Source organism: Vanessa atalanta, chromosome Z, assembly GCF_905147765.1.
Source record: "Vanessa atalanta chromosome Z, ilVanAtal1.2, whole genome shotgun sequence".
NCBI lineage: Eukaryota > Metazoa > Arthropoda > Insecta > Lepidoptera > Nymphalidae > Vanessa > Vanessa atalanta.
This window is the reverse complement of record NC_061902.1, coordinates 7,860,189-7,877,170: the sequence shown is the minus strand read 5'-3', so window position 1 is coordinate 7,877,170 and position 16,982 is coordinate 7,860,189. Positions and strand designations below refer to the sequence as shown.

The 16,982-nt window shown below is 30.0% G+C and overlaps 2 protein-coding genes across 4 annotated transcripts; one reads left to right on the top strand and one right to left on the bottom strand.

The window, feature by feature from the left end:
- Window positions 1–115: 115 nt before the first annotated feature.
- Window positions 116–7,698, bottom strand: LOC125075999. 2 transcript variants are annotated; one of them, XM_047687914.1, is made up of 11 exons: window positions 7,578–7,698; window positions 7,174–7,293; window positions 6,766–6,983; window positions 6,349–6,557; window positions 6,152–6,269; window positions 5,866–6,083; window positions 5,446–5,644; window positions 3,972–4,055; window positions 1,805–1,918; window positions 667–855; window positions 116–233 (listed from the first exon to the last, which is right to left on the bottom strand). In XM_047687914.1, exons 1-11 carry the CDS (start codon window positions 7,653–7,655, stop codon window positions 224–226), a joined length of 1,557 nt encoding a protein of 518 aa, XP_047543870.1. In that variant the 5' UTR covers window positions 7,656–7,698; the 3' UTR covers window positions 116–223. The 2 variants fall into 2 exon arrangements, with proteins under 2 accessions (XP_047543870.1, XP_047543871.1); XM_047687915.1 differs by lacking the exon at window positions 3,972–4,055.
- A 1,202-nt stretch (window positions 7,699–8,900) lies between these two features.
- LOC125076040 (deformed epidermal autoregulatory factor 1) lies at window positions 8,901–16,971 on the top strand. Of its 2 annotated transcripts, none has more exons than XM_047687978.1 (6): window positions 8,901–9,785; window positions 9,948–10,007; window positions 10,087–10,272; window positions 12,160–12,392; window positions 14,003–14,207; window positions 14,518–16,971. In XM_047687978.1, exons 1-5 carry the CDS (start codon window positions 9,065–9,067, stop codon window positions 14,192–14,194), a joined length of 1,392 nt encoding a protein of 463 aa, XP_047543934.1. In that variant the 5' UTR covers window positions 8,901–9,064; the 3' UTR covers window positions 14,195–14,207; window positions 14,518–16,971. The 2 variants fall into 2 exon arrangements, with proteins under 2 accessions (XP_047543934.1, XP_047543933.1); XM_047687977.1 differs by having other exon boundaries at window positions 12,160–12,401.
- The last annotated feature ends 11 nt before the right edge of the window (window positions 16,972–16,982 follow it).

Here is a 16,982-nt window from a genome sequence, read left to right as displayed (position 1 = left end):
GGAAATAACATGAAACATCAGTAAAATAAATAGATTACTTGTAATACTGCACTTTCACTACATCTAAGATTAGAAAAGTATAACTGTATAAGAGTTAAATCTTGTTATATTATGAGATCATTGTACTTTAAGTAACGGTACTAATATTAATTTACGAAAATATATTCTTACTAAATTCAATATTTGCGGCAAGATGATTCTTCACGACGTATCCACTGTTCCTTTACACGATTCTGAGAAAATATTTTTTTATTATTTTATGTTCTAATAATAAAATAAATAAATAAGTATATGATAACCGTGTATATAATTATTTATTAATAACTCGTGTGTTTTTAAATAATGCTTAAGTATATTATATTATAGATATTAGCGTTATAATAACGTTATAAGGGCCGCGAGAAGCCTGGCAAACATTTCCATATAACGTCTAATTTGCATTTCATATAAAATAATAAAATAAAGGTATCTTAATCTATATATATTTAAATCTTTAATTCATGAGACTGTAAGATAAAATAAAGAAAAACATCTATAGCCTATTCCAATCGAAGAAAAAATTAAAATAATCAAATCTTATATCCATAATGAATACCACAAGCTCTATATATACTTAAGAAATAAAGAGGTCATACAGTTTAAACGAATTATATTAATATTACTTACATTTTAGCTGATTTCTTGTTCACTTTCTGATATATTGATCCTTTAGCCAAGCCAGCTGGTCCTCTGGCGAGACCTAAAGAGCCGCGAGCTAGGGAAAAAGTTTTCTCTTTCTGTTCCGGTCCATCTGCTTTTACGATCGGTCCACAACGGAGTTCTGGGTTAGGACCATTCCATGTCATATAGTCCTCCCTATTTTACGAAATCAATATGAACAAACGTCTATTTTAATACATGATCAACTGTCATTTGTTTTTAAATATTCGGTATTTGAGAATAGAGTAAATAAATTTAATGTAGGCTTTTAAAACGGTACATTAAACGAAATCTTAATATTAGTTAAAGATATAATTGTTAAAATTAAAAACAAACGTTCGTTCGATCCTTTTTCTAAAATAGATATACATGTATTTATAATTTTAATTGTAAAAGTAGGTATTAGAAAGTAACAACAGACACGTACGAAAGTGTTATACCGATGAAAATCACTCTAGAAAGCTTTAAATTGTCAATATAAAACGTAAATCGTAATCGGTAAAAAAAAATACTGATACCATTACTGAAATTAGGGAAGATTTTTAATATGTTTTCATCGATAGATGAGACTGTATCGGTCATATTGTTAACAATATTTGATTTAAAGTAGCTAACGTTTACTAACATGTATGTAAATGTGTACATTTGTACAACGATAAAATTAAATATAAAAAATACCTATTGTTGAGTAACTTGTTCCTCACAGACCATTCTTTAGAAAAGTCTACGACACTTTATGCACTCAGTGTTACCCGCATAATGGTGCTACGGTGAAAATGATAAAATATATAACCTATAAATTGGGCGCAGTGTCCATTATACAGTAATAAATACTTAAAATGCCACACACTTTTATACACGTTATATAATAATTAGTCTGTGACTTTGGCATTGTTGGGTGCAGGTGTTAGATACACGTTGTCTTTCTCTACCTTTGATAACTATACTTAACTATACTTGATACTTACTAACTAACTATATACTAAACTAACTTGATACGAATATTAAATTTAATGATAGGTTGAGTAGTAAACGTGAAAGCGTAACCAATAAGCTCAGTTTCGAATTTATAATATTAGTTAGGATTAGAATAACAAATACTTACAATAGCAGGCTGTCTTTAGGACCTTGACGGAGCGATGCATTAGGTCCGCTGGTTTCTACTGTATATTGGGACTTATGCTTTGACTCGACATTAGTGCTTGACTTCAAAATAGGCCTGTAACATTAGCAGGATTACTTATACTATCAAACGAACAAACCCTTTCTGTAAATCACACATATAGTAGATCTTTTAAAAAAAAAATCTATACATCAACATTCTATATAAACAAAAATACAGTTACACGATATATGTATATATAGGAATATTAGGAAATAAATTATATTAACACTGCTAATAAAAACAATGATAATGAATGTGGTGACTGACCATTCCTAGTGATGTTACTTTTTTCTACTTTCTAATAATAATGCAAGACAAATATAGGTAGACTAGTTTCTATCGTATATAATGTGTAAATACATTAATAAATAACTTTTTGTGAATTACCTAATTATTTTTTTTCTATAGGGTATTATGTACATCGTGTTCTAGTTTTATTTGGTTACATTAACTATAGCTTGCACGTTAATGTATTCTGTACGGCTAGTTCTATAAAGAATAGGGAGAAGCAAATGTTATATAAAGGCACCGGATGTTAATATTGAAGTCTAAACAATTATCAACTAATAAATTGGTAATGCAGATAGGTACCCATGAACCTCCAAAAAAAAACAAATTTATTCAAAAACATAACATTTTAGTAGCAAATAATTATTTAAGTTTCCTTAGAATCAGGTAACATGAAAACTGGCAATAAAGTTCTAGGTTTCGAGTAAAAAAAATATTTATATTAAATACGACTAAAGGTAGAAAAAGGAGTCTAGTTGGATCAAGTCCCTTTGAATTCTGGATCATCCCAAATTTCAAACAGTCGAATGTTGGGCGAAAGTCAATCTATCTGATATAGTCCAGTACATATAATACCTGAAATCCAAATTTTAAGCTGTTTTTTATACCTACATATAACCAATTTTAAAAATATGGCTGAGCCAAGGCCCGACAGTCATCTCCTACTTAGCTACAAACCCTAAAATCTATAGGCACTCGCATCAGATCTTTATAGCTTTGTAAAATAGTACCGTATGTACTTTTTTTTGTATACAATATACGGTTTTGCTGTACAACGCAGCAACTTCAATGATGATGCATTATTAAAGAGAAAACTTATGTTAATCAAGTCAAACATTTCAAAGCGATTTCATTTTAATAGTTTAATAAATCATGCATATTTCTCTACCCAATTCCATAGAAAGCTCTAGAAAATTTAGTTACATATATTATTTTACGTTTCTATTTCGAAGAACTACGGCAATAAATAAAAAGACAAAATCTTCGACGATTAAGACTTTCAAAATGGAAATGAGTATAGAAGCAAATGTTATAATCACACATATAACAACAATCTTAAACAAAAATATATAACTCGTTACACTCATCTATAATATTAATAAATTTTAGTTTTAACGAGCTTCTTAAATAAAAAAGGTCGTGTCAATATGTTGTATTAACACAGACCTTATTGAACTATTCGTACTGGGTAAGAGTTTACCAAAAGTATTAAACACGTTTATATTTCATGCAAACAGGATAGGATAGAGGATGCAGAGACATGTTTACGAGGCGTGTCTCTATCTATGAATTTATTTCAACACATGTGCACTACGTGTTATTTTTAAATATATAATAAAATCTCCTTACTATCCCGAGCCTAATATTAAATCACAGGATATAACTTACCACCATATCAAATTAAATCAAATACATTATAGTGGTTTTTTCTTTTTAGAATAAATCAAAGTCTAAATATTTATTTAAATATGAAAGCATTACACTAATTTATCGATTGTCAAAAAAACTTATAAAAGATTTAAAAAAATAAAAATCTCAGTAAATATAAGCGAACAGACAACTATATAGACATTATTTAAAAAAAATGTTGTTTTTTTTCTCTACGATACTAAAGTACCCCGTTCCGCTTTATTTGAGGTACTTAAAAATGTTTAACACGAACACAACATGAACACAACAGATATATTACCTATAATCTCAGGGCCGGATTTATGGGTGGGCCAGGGCCTTCAGACCTTTAAATCCAGTCCTGTATAGTTTTCGTTTTAAAAACAAGCAAAGACAAACTCGTGTCGAGTCTAACCATGCACGCACGTACTTTAAATGCTCGGTCCACGTCTTGAGACGGCGCACGACGGGCGCGGCGGTCGGTCTCGCCGGCTCCACCGGGCTGACGCACGCGCTGACGCGGAATGGTCGGGTGAGTATGAGTGATGTTGGGGGATGAGATTGGTCATGCACATTAGTATAATCATGAATAAAAGCTTTAATTATTGTCTGTGAAAGTCTCTACTCCACCAACCTCTATCTATCGGGCGTGATTAGGGTAAGTTGGGGCAAGGTCAACAACGGGATAAGATTGTACCGATCGAATTTTCGGCTTTCGACTTTTCGACTTTCGGCAGTACGATTTATACCCCGATGCACTATGCACATGAATTCGTTGTTACTGAGAACTTTTAGGGTAATTAGTATAAACATTTAGAGTAATATTTCTTAAGGGAACTGTTTTCTTACCGCAACAAAAGTGGATGATTGCCATTGATGTATATTGACGTACTTTATGGCACATTAGGTAAAATGTGTCACTCAAAAAAAATTATAATTTCTGACAATCTTATTGTAATTGACTATATTAGTTTAGCAATGGTAAATGAAAATATTATTTAAGATTTTCTGCAATAAATGCTACAAGATTGAGTATGGGGGACGTATGTAGCTCTGACTTTCAGCTGACATATTTCATAAATTTCAACAACCAATCTCACCGTATAACAGAATAACAGAAGAGCTGCACAAATATTTTTAAAACAAATATATTTTTAGAATAAATTTTAAGTTATAAAATATTACACATACTTTAGAATAATTATGCTGCTCTTATAACATGAGAAGCTAAAAAGCAGAGGGGTCGAATAGCTTTAGTTTACGATGCAGGCTATATGTTACATGTTTACAGTTTGTATATAATACACTGACCTACAAAAGTATACCCCATTTATGTACTTATATATATATTTGGGTATATATATAAAATCGAATATACCCAGAAAAAAATTAAAAGTGTTGATTAAATAGACTTTCAAATTATAGAAGTCATATTTTATTTAAGAGAATTTAAATTGCAAAAAACATTATATTACATTGAGGTAAATATAATTTATTTATAAGAAGAATGTCTTTAAAAGGCGATTAAATTTGCAGGTCAGTGATTCCTTTACATGTAAATGTATATTCAAGTTAGTGTAATTTAAATCTGTGTATAAAAAAGTAAAAATATCAAGTACAATATAAATATGATGTGCAAGTGGTGTAAATGTCGATGTGATGTAAATCAAATATGTATGTATTATTAATATGTAAATAAATTAATATTTTGAGGAAGAAATCCATGCCTAGCAGGTTGTATTTGTTATACAAGAACAAAACATTTTTTAAAATTTATATCATATTTTTTTAATTCAATAAATCTGTACACAAATATAAATGTAGTAATTTGTTTAATTGGTGATGGTTTCTGTCACTAATAACTATATTAATAGGATATCACACAAGACAATATATAATCTTACCCTCTTTTCATATCCCCAATATCAGGCCGCCTCATGTCTTTTAATTCAACAGGTCTTGTCGTCTTAGGTGTGTCTTCTTCTTGAACAACAGCATTTAAAATTTGTTCAGCTCGCTCTTCATTGAAATCTACACTCTCTAGTGCTATAGATACAACTCTTTCTGCTACTTTGTCATATCTCTTCTGCAGTTTTTGTTTCACTGTAATCATAATTTAAACAGAATTACAATTATAATAAATTAAATGAAGCTGCAACTATTTTACTTTCTTAATTTGTTAAATTTGCTTACCGCATATTAAAATCAAAATCAGTTCAGTGGTTGGTGTCCATAAGGAATAATAAGTGAAAGATGGATTTACAATCGCATTTATAATAAAAGGTAGATTATTTAATCAACAAATCAATATTTTGTACACTTACATTCTTTCTTTTCTTCTAAAGTTTTCATAATGACTACTTTTTTTGGAGGTGGTGGTGTCTCTTTCTCTTTTTTCTTTTGTTGATTAATTAAAGTTTCCTTCTTCGTAAATCCCATAGTAATAAGTTCTTCACTTGCCTTTTGGACATTGTTATCTTTATTGGCTAAGACATCCAGGATTAGTGTTTCTTCAGCTTTAGGAAAGACACTTTTCAAGTACCTGTAAGTGCGAAAAAAAAAAATATATAAACCAGAACATGGAATCAATTTTTTTTATTAAACACTTACTTCAGTTTCATTTTCGGAGACTGATGTCGTGGTGCTGACTGCACTGGACCATCCATTGATTTAACCGTAACGTAATAACTCGAAGCACCTGATGCCGGTCGCAATAACAATGGTGAACCTTAAACAAGGTTACTTGAAAGTTGTATGAGAATTAATTGTAACATTACAATTTTAGTGATAATTATTCTATATCTTACCGTGAGGGGTTCCCGTCATTGGTGTTAAGTGATTGGAACTATGCATCGATCCTGAAACTCCTTTCGCCAATTGTAAGGCTGAATAAACACCCATAGCTCCCTTTTGTAAGCGTGTTGCAGAGGGTGACATGGTCAATGGACCAGGTGTCGTTATTGGATGCTTTTCTACTTGTAAAGCACTGATTACGACTGCTTCGCGATTGTAATACCTAAAAAATATATTTTATAAAATCAAATATTTTTTTTAATTTTTTTGAATTTTTACTGTTCTATTTATTACGTTTATTAAGATGTTTATCTTATATAGAATAGTTGGCATTAAATACTTCGGAAGGAAATGTTATGTTACAATATATTTTTCTCATTACTATTATTAGCAGTATGAACTAGTTATCAACTTATAATTAACAAACTTACTTTTTCAATAAAATCTTGATGTGTGTTTCACTAACTGTTGGAAACATTGCACTAATTTTAGCAACTAAAGCATCTGTATCAGAATTCAGGGTGAGAGAGTCTTGGAATTTTTCATTAAGATGAGAAACTCGACCAGGCAGGGGACTTCCACGAGGTGTGAGGCAGAGAGCTCTCCCCAAGATAGGACTATCACTTGGTGTTGCGAAGGCTCTTGAATCCTATAAAATATAATTTAATGAGTGAAAAAAACTGTATATGCCAAAGTTAATGGTAGTTGTCTTCTGTTGAATAAATTAATACATCAATATTATCACTTAAAAAAACTTATCACAAAGATTTGACTACCTAAATATGTCTATATTTAGGTAGTACCTGAAAATAAAAATAAAAGCATAGTTTGATACTCACAATATGAGGCTTGAGTCCTTTGGGGTAAAACATTTGAGGACTTTGTTGAGCCTGGAAGGCATGTTGTAGGCGTACGGGAGAGGGATAAGGGTGTACATGGTAAGGCGAGCCATGTGCTGACTGTGTAATCCAATGGTACAGACATAGATAAACAAATCGCACTGAGATTGATATTCTGTCTGTAATAAATTTATTTATACGTATATATTAACAGAAAAAACAGATTTTACTTTTGTTTCTAAATGGTCGAAATTATATCACCGAGGTTTTGGTGTAATTATACTATTTTGCACATAAACTTAATAATTGACATATATATGTAAAATACAATAGAACTTAGTTTTTATAATTAAGATAAAAATTTTTCAATTAGCTTTTTGACATCATTTCAAAAATTAACATACCTGTGGGTGAATACATTCTAAAGCAATATGATGAGCTGCATTTTGTATAGACCTCTGTTTAGATCGTATTTCTTCCATAATTTAAATCTTGCGTATAACAATGCAACAATAAAACAAAAACACTAATATTTATATATAAGGATAAAACACGCTTTGGGTATGTAATAACATAACCCAATGAACAGTAGGAATAATCTTTGCAAATAAAAATACAAATGTTTTAATATTTCCCTCCTTTATTCTGAGTAGTGTTTGAAAGACAATTTAGACAACAACGGAAACACTGTGAGCAAGAAAATGAGGCAAAAGTATAAAAAGAGGATGTCACGTTATATGCCTTTTGTAAGTGTTACCCGACTGTTATTTTTGATTTGGTCGTGTAATATTGCGTAACTGAAACAAAAAATCAATAAATTGTGCCAAGTGTACACATGTTAAAAATATAATTAAATTGAACATTTAAAATCGATAAAAAAAAAACAAGTTCAATTCAAACAAAAAAAACAATTCAAGCAAATCTCTTCAGAGCGCGTTAAATAAATAAATTATCAAAGTTGAGCTAATGAGAACACCGAGAATTGCTTAAAGCAGGCCTACACAATTAGCAACCAGTCTCCTCTCCACGAAGGTGATCTTGGTCGGAGATTAGTTAATTTGGTAAATACAATATATTGTTTACTCAAGCTTAAATACATAATTGATCAAAATTTTTAAATTATCAAGATATTTGTCGCCTTTTATAATAATATATTTCAAGTCCTTAATTGAATACAATAATAATAATATAACAAATAAATATCATTGTTAGAGCAGATATTTTTTCTAATCTTTGGCTGTGAAATTGACTCATAATCACAATCCAATAAAATTGAATAAAAAAGTTCAGAAATATAGATTTTGAAGGTGATAATGTTGTCAGTATAATAAAAAATGTAATATACTCAATATATGAATATAAACATTTTACATATTTTCAAAAGAAAGAATCCTGTTACATAATAATATAACTAAATAAGGTTAAACGAAATAAAAATTAATTACTTTAATGTTTTATAAATTTAATTTCTTATATGAAAATATTATCCAAAAACATTTATAAAATAAAATTAACTAAATGTAGGTACTAAAATGCTGTGTAGGGTTATAGGGTAACCCAAATAAGAAAATAGTGAAAAAAATATATTTCCAATTCTAATAATGTTTTAATCTAATATTATTAGAATGTAAATATTACTTTAGAGAAAAAAATATTCTAATTATAATTAACGAGGAGGTCGGTTGTCAATACTATATATTATTTCCTAAAAAGTCTTAAATTTTAAATAGGCCGCCATCATCTCCGCGTCATTCTTATCATGGCGGAACGAAGTAGAATGAAGAATATTTTCAACACACATTATTGATCTTTATTGCAAAAATATTGATGTGATTGTTCCAAAATTCGGTCACTACGCGACGGGGCTTTCAGGGGTGGGCGGAAAAAAGCGATGGCGGAGAATAGAAGTTCGGACAACGTCGTTATGCCGGACATTACCGAAGTAAACGACGCCGATCCCTTGTCGACAGCAGCCGAGCGCAATGCCGAGTGTTCTGAAGGCAGTTCTGTTTTGTCTGCAGGAATAAAAACGGTTCGACGTTCGAGTGATACCAATGGAGTTGTTACAGTACCCGTATCTTTACCAGTCGGTACTCTTATTACAGGCACTACCTTTAACGTAATCACATCCGACCAGCTGCAGCACTTTAAGCCTATGATATGCGTGGATAATGGTTTCATATCAGGTGGATCAGTACCTGAAGACATAAAACCGACCCATATAGTTATTCAGAATACTCCTTCGCCACCACCCATACGTGAACAAAAAGATCACGAAACAACATCCAATTCTACCACAAGTAGGTCGACTAGTACGCGATCATGGGTCGATACGGCGAATATGCCTGTTCTCCCTGTAAGATGTAAAAATACTTCAGCAGAACTTCACAAACAGAGATTAGGTTCTGGAGGTAGAGGCAGATGTATTCGATATGGGATGGAATGGTATACACCCAGTGAGTTTGAGGCTCTCTGTGGTCGAGCTTCAAGTAAAGATTGGAAACGATCAATAAGATTTGGAGGCAGGAGTATACAAGCATTAATTGATGAGGGTATACTAACTCCTCATGCAACAAGTTGCACATGTGGAGCCTGTTGTGATGATCAAACTGGTAATTAGCATGAGCAAGATAATAATTTTTATTTGATTTAGTAATTTCATGTAATAGAAATTAATTCAGTTAATATTTTAAATGTAGTTGAAAGAAATACTTTAATGATGTATTAACAAAATATAATATCAATTTTTTATGATATAAAATTCTTTATTTTAGCAATGGGTCCAATAAGGCTTTTTACACCTTATAAAAGGAAAAGAAGAAATAATCAGGATGGTATGAATGTTTAATTATATTTTACTATAGATATTTTAAATTTAACTCTTAATTTGATATAAAAATTAATTTTCTGTAGGAACTGATGAAAAAAAAGCAAAAGTAAAACTGGAAACTATCAGTGATGCTGAAGTTGATAATATAAATCAGTCAAGCAGCAATAGCCATTCCAAAGAAGCTTGGCAGTCAATTGCTGAAGGGTTAGAAACAAATACAGATTATCATCTGCTAGCCAGTCCAGAAGCCAATCCGGACCCTATACCAGGTAATATATCTAAACTTTATACATTACACAGGTTTCTCTTGAAATATTTTACCATAACATGGATGCGATTGTAATTTTTTTTTATTTTATGCAATGTTTAAACTTAAAAAATTAATGAGTATGTATTGAATTCATATATTATTACTGCATTAAATATTTCCTCTATTAGGACGACAGGTCTTTACACTTCAAAGAGTTATTTTCATTTTAAACAAACTGTTTTTGTTTATACATTACATCTGTCTAAGCGATTTTAATTTAAAATCCTGTAATGAAATTGAAATAAATAGCATGGTGACTGTATCTATACAAATATTATAAATGCGAAAGTAACACTGTCTGTTACATCTTTATACTTGTAACAGTTGAACCAATTTAGATGAGATTTTGCAAGAAGACAGTTTGATTCCTGGGGTAGGACATTGGCTACTTTTTGGAGGTGATGATGGTGCAAACCAACAACCACATTGTTGGTTTGCGTGCTATGTATAAAGTTTTATAAATCTCGGGCAGGTAAATCCTCTGGTTCAGTAGTATGTATATGGCATAGATTAATTTATTTTATTATGAAAAATGATTTTATTTTAAAATAATAATAAATACATAGTGGCTACTAAATGACGATGCGATTTTCAAAAAATATTTTTTACATATTGTGGCAATAATTGACATCTAATGTATTGTACAAGACAACCTATGCGACAGTAATTTGCTTTGCAACATGATTTTAATTTAATATGTCATATAAGTAATAAATGCCTGTAAGTATTAATTAACCTAAAGTAGAGTTTAATATCTTACGTAATGTTTTGTTAGAACTTGCAACATTCATAAATATCTATTAGATAATTAATCATGGTACTTATTACATAATATATTCCATTTGTCACCATATAATATATATGTTTATACCCTATATGTTTAATAAAACCCAACAATAAGATTTGAATCAAATTAATTACAATACTATGACCCAATATAGTGATAGCTTATATCTCAGATCAAGGTGTACATATTTTATATCATTACACATAATTTGATCTTTGATACACGGTATGAAAAGGGTTTCCAAAGGTTAAATCAAAAATTATATTTATAGTCACTAAAGCAAATTCTCAGTCTGGCAGATCTTTTATTAATTACATTTGTTGGTGTATATATTAATCTTTTAATGAAAATGCCTAAATAGTAATTTATAAGATTTTATTAGTGCCATGTAATGATATTTGCTTTGTGAGTAAATTAATCATCCTAATATAAATAAAAGTAATTGTTCGTTTTTTTGTACTTATAGTTTCTAAACCATTTGTGGTGGTAAAACTTGTTAAGTTGTTCTGTGTATGCCATGCGAATGTTCCTAACCTAAAAAGAATAAGAAATTTTGAAGAAACATCTTTCTGTGTTTCCTTTAATATAAAAAACTTTTTATGTTTACCCTAACTCTAGTCATACAAATGCAAGTTACCTGTCTCATTGGGTAGCTAGTATAAATATAAATGTAAACTTAAATAGCCTGTTTAAATATGATTAATTTCTAAAGTTATGTTATATCATATTCAATAACTTTAGATTCATTGAATGTTAGGATTCTAAATCAATAAACATTATATGTAACCTCTATAGTGGCAATCTATCTCTTAGATATCATATCTGCCACTGAAAACATTAAAATATTTTGAATGCAGCAAATACTGTTTTTTGTAGTTAGTTTGATGCTGTTACTACTGAATTTATTGTCTGCAAAATATTTACAAATTATAATAACATTTTCTATTACTATTGAGAAAAAGCTGTGTTTATGCATATTCATGCTATTATATCACATAAATCATAATAATTTATATTTATTCTGTGTAATATGTACTATAAGAAACAATGAATTTGTAGTTCTACCGGACATGAACAAAGTATTAAAGCGGCTTGAAGATATTGGGCAGAATTTAACTCGGCTATCTAGTGAATTCAAACAATGTGTTGAAGATGTAAGAGTGGTAAGCACTAGGCAATTGGAGCGCCTGGAACAAGAGCGTACATCTGCTATACTTGCTGCAAGTGTAGATGCACATGTGGAAGCTGAGCAAGTGTCTTTGCATAATGTTGATGAATCGGAGTCTAAAAAGGTATTTCAGGTATCTACATTTCTTTTTCACTTTGGCAATTCTGCATTTTAATGATAGCACACGTAACACAAAATAAATAGAGCTTATTTAATGCTGATGAAGTTTGATTGAGTTAGCTGCTTGTTTCTACCTTAGCACTAAGTGTAAGTAATTGCTAATCATACTACAATTATAAAGAGATTCATATTTTTGTAGTATCTAGTCTTTATAAAAAAAACGGCATAATTCGTTAAATATATTAGTGTCCAATAGGTAAATACTTTTGAACATCAGGTAACTGATATAGTTTCATTAGTATCAAAAGATTTCATATTTATCTCTTGTTCTTTATTTTTTAAAAACTTCTTTTCTTTAGAGGTTTAATGAGTGATATTGACCAGGTGGTTGTTAGTTGTTACCAAATAGTCTACATTCTTACCAATTATATCCTCTCCATCAGGGTGAGATCTGAAATATTTTAGTTAAACTAGGGGACTGATTTGATGAAGTTCTGCTGGCAGCTTTAACCACAGCTACACTGCGCAGGAGATATTACAGAGCAAACACTAGTGAACTCTATGTTTGTTCTCATCTCAATCCGATGGAACTATAATCCGGCATAACTGGATATTTTGGGACCAGTACCAATAGCTTTGTGTGCTTTATGAAGAACAGGAGTTCAAACCAAAATGGGGATTGTTACTAAAAATTTATAGGCAGGAAGAATAGGATGACCTTATAGCATACTAGACCAACAAGATTCCAGAGCTGCTCTATGACCGATGGCAACTTAGATCCGGTTTTGATTGGTCATTGAGTAGTGGAATCAGATAAAATTTAATTGGCTCGCAAAAATAATTAATAGATATTTGCTGTTCTATAAAGTGCTAATTTCAGTCAGTTTGAGAATAAAAATATATCCATATTTTGTTAATAAAAATTATGAGTGTTATGTGATTATATGAATCAATTATGGACTAATTATACTTCTAATTAAAGTATAATTTTCCTTTTAAAAAACTTCTTCTTCTCTTAATCCAATCTTAATCCAATAGCAGATAAGGATGAAATATTTTAAAACAGAATCCGCGTGTTTATCTGTAAATCATAAACACTAATGCAAAAAGAAACTAAGAATGGCATAATAATCAATATTCTCCAAAAACTAAAGAAACCAAAAATAAGAAATCAAAGCCGCATGACAAGCATATACTTATATAAATTTGGATGACGATTGAGGAATATCCAGATAATGCTATTAAACATTTTAAGAGAGGAATTTAGAAAGCATTGCTAGCTTTTGTATATTATAGCTATGTAGGAATTAGAGGAAAATCCAATATCTGAATTTGAATTTTTAATGTAATGAATATAATCATCAAAGATTGAACATAAAGAGGTCAACAACATCAAGTTTTTTTACAAAAAATAATTTAAATAGAAAATTTAAATATGTTTAATAGAAAAATAAAGCCATTCTTAACAAACAATACTTCTACTGTAGAAACAATTGGCTAACTCAATATGTATCAAATTAGGTTTTAAATGAGATTACAGAATATGAGTTATTTTTGTAAGTACATGAAATTGAATTGTCTGGCACTTAGTTTTATTGATTAAAATTATTTCAGTGTGCAAATTGCAACCGTGAAGCTTCGGCGGAGTGTTCTCTCTGTAGAAGAACGCCGTATTGTTCAACATATTGCCAAAAGAAGGACTGGGCATCTCATCAGATTGAATGTCTTCGCTCTGTTCCCGCTATTCACACTGACTCTCAACAGCACCAGTCGATTATGCTCATCGTCGAGAGTCAACATCAATAGTATACAGCACCTGGTAAATATGATTTCTAATTATATGATATGAAAGGCTTACATTACATCCTTTTTTTAAATATCCCCTTATATTATTACATAATTATTGGTCCCTCGAGCCAGATGCATAATATATAAATAAATAAACTATGCTACTAAATATATAAAAATTGGAACAGTTTTGTTGCATATTGACAATCATTTACATTGTGTAAAATTAGACCATTTAATATACATAGGATACTTAGGTGGGATAACATTATTTTTCATTAGCTCAATGAATGATGCTTGTATGTTCACTCATTAAATAATTACTTGTTGTTTTTTTCCAGCGCATTCTCGACAAGAATCAGTGATCAAGCGTGTATGATAAGATCACAATCTTTCGGGTTAAACTGATAAAATCAATAATTGATGCAAACGTTTAAAACGAAAACTACTTAGTTGAATAATTTTAAAGAAAGTGTACAGTTAATCGTAAATATTTCATCGGGAAGTGTTGATAATATGGTTGGTACTTATTACAGGAATGAAACGGTGTAAGTTGTAAATTTAATTATTTGAAATGACTGCAGTAATATTAACGAAGTAATCCTTTATCTATGGGTTATTTAAAATTGTGTTAACCTATATTGGGTTAAATGTTATTAAGTTATATATAAATAGGTCTACTATTTATAAAATAAAATATGTTCTGTTGGATTATATCTCTAAAATAGTTGACTTTGCTCGTTCAGGTTATTTTAAATACTGTTACCCAATATTTGGTTAAACATTGTTAAGTCATGTATAATAATAGAGTCCTCTGAAAAAGTCTTATTCGTGTATATCGGCTGGGAATAATTTAACAAAAAGAGTGTAACTTTTGAACGCTTTGTGCGTTTGTTGTATATAACAGAAGTGAGCTTCCTAATTTTTTTGGAATACAGGTATTTAGAATTATTGATATGACTTAAATCTTCCTTTATTTATAAACTTTGGTACAACTTAACATTTAAATGGTATAAAATGATGTCTATACCACTATCACTATTATAAAAATGATTTCTATCTTATGTGCTAAACTCTTACATCGTTAAGTTGATATATTGTCATTGAAATGGTTTAATGAAACTAAGTCTTGCCATAAATGTTTTTGTGAAAAGGTAACCTAATGTTTATTATTTTGATATCAATCAAGTGTAATTGGTTCGCGTCAATGAATAAAATTTGACTTAATTATATAAAAGCCAACGGCTAATATGTGAGGTTTTAAGTAAATTTAACATAGCAACACGAACATCCTGTTCGACTGAAATCTTAGAATCCATATCAATTTTATTTTTATCTTAATTTATTTTAAAATTTTATATCACTAATAATCAGAGCAGATCAATTCGATACGCATTTACAATATTACAGAATGACAAAAAGAAAATTTATTGATGTCTATCAAATTGTGATTAATTTGATGTCATCTTTTAACAGTAGTTTTATAACGATGTTCAAATTTTATTTATATATAACTTTTATTTATATAAAACGTATAATTTTTCAAAACGGTACTATAAAATAATTTGAAACAAACTAAGATATAACAAGGGAATGAAGTGTTCACTTAATTCTCTTGTTTTAGTAGTATTAATACATCTTCCATAACGAATATCATTTTTATCCTCTACTGGACATCATATCAAAAAGGTTATCAATAAATCTATTTGATTTTATGTTCTCTGTGTTTACATAAGACATATTCTTCCTTTTTAAAATTTGACCGACTATAAATTAACAATGTCATATGATCATGACTTATGTTATTAAATGAAGGAGCAATATAGAAATAGGTTAAGCCAATTATTATCCATTTATTGTAAACGAATTATCCTAGTGTGTTTGGCTGTGAAATAAAATAATTTACTATAGATCCATTCTCTAGCGAAGGCGCACGAAGGCGTTCCACGCAAAATTATTGGCGTGCATTAATATGAGTGACGGTCGTACTTACGATTTCTTAGTGAGCGTGCGATGACTTATTCAAGAAAAAAAAAAAACAAATTAAATTATATTTGTTAAAGCACGCCGATAATTTAACGCGAGTGAACAGATCTATACTCCTTGGTTTCTTCCGTGTCCTTGATGTCCAGCTATGCATAATTTCAAATAAGAAATGAAGAACAATTCGTCAACATTATTATGTTTTTAAATATTATTAGCGACTTCATTTGGTTTTGGTACTTGAAAGCAAAAAATGTTCATACGATCTGCGCACATGGTAGACATTATCGAAAAGATATTTGTATAAGAAACATTTAGGATCCCGTCCGCCGCCATGTATAACGTTGAGTTGGCAATTGAAACGTTGAATTTGGTAACGAATATAAATAAATTCCTCATATCTGCCTTTGAGCTTATAACATACATCTAATAATATCTTTTCATATCTGTTTCTAGGGCTTAAGTTCAGTTTTATTATGTAAAGGAATAAATAAAATGAAGACGAGACAGAGGAGTCATCACAAATTAGATTGATTTATTTAATGTAAAGGACCTAACCACTGGTTTCCTAACCAATTATATTTTAAATATAAAACACGTATACTGTTATATAGTACTGTTTCTAATCACGGATTAGACGTGACGAACATGACGACCGTACTGATAACGATTAATGAATATTACGTTCAAAATGTACAGACATAGACAGGCAGGAGGGGGGTGGGGTCAATTCTACTAACCTATAACGTTTATGATACCATCGCGATTCGCGACTATTACTGACAAAAAATATAAGTATCCTAATTAATCCTCAGTTTTTTTT